This window comes from Myotis brandtii, unplaced genomic scaffold, assembly GCF_000412655.1.
Source record: "Myotis brandtii unplaced genomic scaffold, ASM41265v1 scaffold434, whole genome shotgun sequence".
Classification (NCBI taxonomy): domain Eukaryota; kingdom Metazoa; phylum Chordata; class Mammalia; order Chiroptera; family Vespertilionidae; genus Myotis; species Myotis brandtii.
Window position 1 is genome coordinate 1916093 of NW_005366599.1, and position 2877 is coordinate 1918969.

Here is a 2877-nt window from a genome sequence, read left to right on the forward strand (position 1 = left end):
GCCACGCGGGAGGCCATCGCGCTGCTGCAGGCCATGCTGGAGGAGGTGCGGCGCAGCGCGGCGGAGGAGGAGGCCTCCATTCACTCCCTGTTCGGCAGCTTGCAGGTGAGGTAGCGGGACCGGCCAGCCACAGGCTGGGCATCCTCATCAGCCGTGACCCCGGTGCCATGACAGAGGGCGCCCCCCAGAGCCCTTGCGGAGTTTCTGGCACCAGCAGGGCAGCTGGCCTTGAACTGCCAGGCGTTAGCCACAGTTGCACCAGAGTTCAGAGGGTAGCCAGGACCTGCCCAGCTGGGGGGGGCGGGGGAGGGGGGAATGGTAGGGGAGACTTTCCCCAGGAAGTGACATTTATGGGGAGGGCACTGGGCTCTCCGGCAGGGGACGCTGCGGGAGGGCCCAGGTGGTGGGGCAGGCCCTTGGAGAGAGCACCAGCCTAGCCAGTGTGGCTGGGCCCAGGGAGTGGGAGCGATGGGAGGGAGGGGCAGAGCTGGGTCTGTGGTCAGCAGCAGCCTGTCCCTCCAGGACAGACTGGCGGAGAGGAAGGCTCTGCTGCTGCAGGCTGTGCAGAGGTGAGCGCCCGGGCCTCCACCCCTGCCCCTCGGCTCCACACCCCTGGCTCACAGCCTGGGCCCATCCCAGGGAGCAAAACAGCAGGTGCCCACCCGTGAAGAGGGCAGGGGCGTTCGGGGCACAGGGAGGGGAGGGTGGCAGGGAAGGATGCACACAGCTGGTGGGTGATGGAATCACTGGGTCCGGCCCCCTGGGGGTGGGAAACCATCCCCCTAGAAGCTGAGGCTGCTGCCCCTCCCCCAGCCAGTATGAGGAGAAGGACAAGGCCTTCAAGGAGCAGCTCTCCCACCTGGCCACTCTGCTGCCCACCCTGCAGGTAAGGGGAGCCGGGGTGCGGGGCTGGGCACTCTGGCACAGAGGGCCCCTCCCAGGCTGGACACCGAGCATTGTCCCTCCCGCAGGTTCACCTGGTCATCTGCTCCTCCTTCCTCAGCCTGGCCAGCAAAGCCGAGTTCCTGGACCTGGGCTATGTGAGTCCCCAGATCCTGCGGGGTCTTCCCCTCCAACACGGGGTCTCCCAGTCCACCACCGAGGGTTGGCAGCCTGTCACCTGGAGGCGGGACCAGGGGTCTCTGGGCTTACCTTCCCCTCTTCCACACCATCATCTACAAATTGGTTAGCGAACAGCTGAGCCCATTTCTAGGGGGAGGGCTTCCCCCCCCCAGTGGGCCGGACCTAGTGGTTCCATCACCCCCACCAGCTCTGGTTTGGTTCAGTGGATAGAGCATCTGCCTGCGGACTGAAGCGTCCTGGGTTCGATTCCAGTCAAGGGCACATGCCTGTTTTACAGGCTTGATCCCCAGTAGGGGGCATGCAGGAGGCAGCTAATCAATGATTCTCTCTCATCATTGATGTTTCTATCTCTCTTTTCTTCTCCCTTCCTCTCTGAAATCAATAAAAATATATATTTAAAATAAGCCCTAGCTGGTTTGGCACAGTAGATAGAGTGTCGGCCTGCTGACCAAAGGGTCCCGGGTTCAATTCTGGTCAAGGGCATGGACCTTGGTTGCAGGCTTCTCCCCAGCCTGGGTCCTGGTGGGAGGTTCAATGTGGGAGGCAATCAATTGATGTGTTTCTCTCACATGGATGTTTCTGTCTTTCCCTCTCTTCCACTCTCTCTCTCTAAAAAAAAAAAAAATCAATGGAAAAATATCCTCAGTGAGGATTAACAAAAAAAATTAAACTAAAAAATATATCCTATATAATAAAACCCTAATATGCAAATCGACAACCAAAGGAACTACCTGTAGGATTAACAAAAATTAAACTAAAAAATATATCCTATATAATAAAACCCTAATATGCAAATCGACAACCAAAGGAACTACCTGTGGAATAACAGGTTGCTATAATGCACACTGACCACCAGGGGGCAGATGCGCAGCACAGGAGCTGCCCCCTCATGGTCAGTGTGCTCCCTCAAGGGGAGCACGGCTCAGCCAGACGCCAGGCTCAGGGCAGGCAAGTGCAGCAGGGCGGTGGCAGGAGCCTCTCCCGCCTCCCCTGCAGGCGGGCAGTAAGGAGCCAGGGGTCCCAGACTGTGAGAGCCCCGGACTGTGAGAGGGATGTCTGACTGCCGGCTTAAGACCAGGGGAAATCAGGCCTAAGCTGGCAGGTGGACATCCCCCAAGGGGTCTGGGACTGAAGGGTGCAGGCCAGGCTGAGGGACCTCTCCCCTCCAGTGCACGAATTTTGTGCACCAGGCCTCTAGTATTTAAAATAAAAAATAGCCCTAGCCGGTTTGGCTCAGTGGATAGAGCGTTGGCCTGCAGACTGAGGGGTCTCAGGTTCGATTCCAGCCAAGGGCACATGCCTGGGTTGTGGGCTTGATCCCCAGTAGGGAGCATGCAGGAGGCAGCCTATCAATGATTCTCTCTCATCATTGATGTTTCTATCTCTATCCCTCTCCCTTCCTCTCTAAAATCAATAAAAATATATTTTAAAATAAAAAATAAATAAAAGGACAGCACAGCCTGGAAGGCAGCATAAGCCTCTACTCCCCCAAAGTGCAGCGTCTACGGGAGTCCAGCCACCCAACCTTTCCTGTGGATTTCGGGCGGGGTGGTGTGGGGGTTCCCAGACAGTCCCAGGGAAGAGTGGGAGCCTCCAACAGACACCCAGGTAAAGTGCCGTTGGGGCCTTCCCCTCCCTCTCATCCCCCTTACCCCGCCGCGCGCGCACACACACATGCACACACACACACACACACACACACACACACACACACACACACACACACAGCTGAGCGCCTCCCCTCCCCCCACCTCGCAGGAGCTGATGGAGAGGTTGCAGGGCATCGCTACGCGG

At 58.1% G+C, this 2877-nt stretch overlaps 1 protein-coding gene across 1 annotated transcript in view; it reads left to right on the plus strand.

Annotated features, from left to right (window-relative positions):
* The window catches only part of RNF207 (ring finger protein 207), a 14514-nt gene that overhangs the window by 6627 nt on the left and 5010 nt on the right, over window positions 1–2877 (plus strand). Inside the window, exons 3-7 of the mRNA XM_014546194.1 lie at window positions 1–105; window positions 523–569; window positions 814–886; window positions 972–1040; window positions 2842–2873. Of these exons, the coding sequence (XP_014401680.1) occupies window positions 1–105; window positions 523–569; window positions 814–886; window positions 972–1040; window positions 2842–2873 (326 nt within the window). The remainder of the gene's footprint in view (window positions 106–522; window positions 570–813; window positions 887–971; window positions 1041–2841; window positions 2874–2877) is intronic.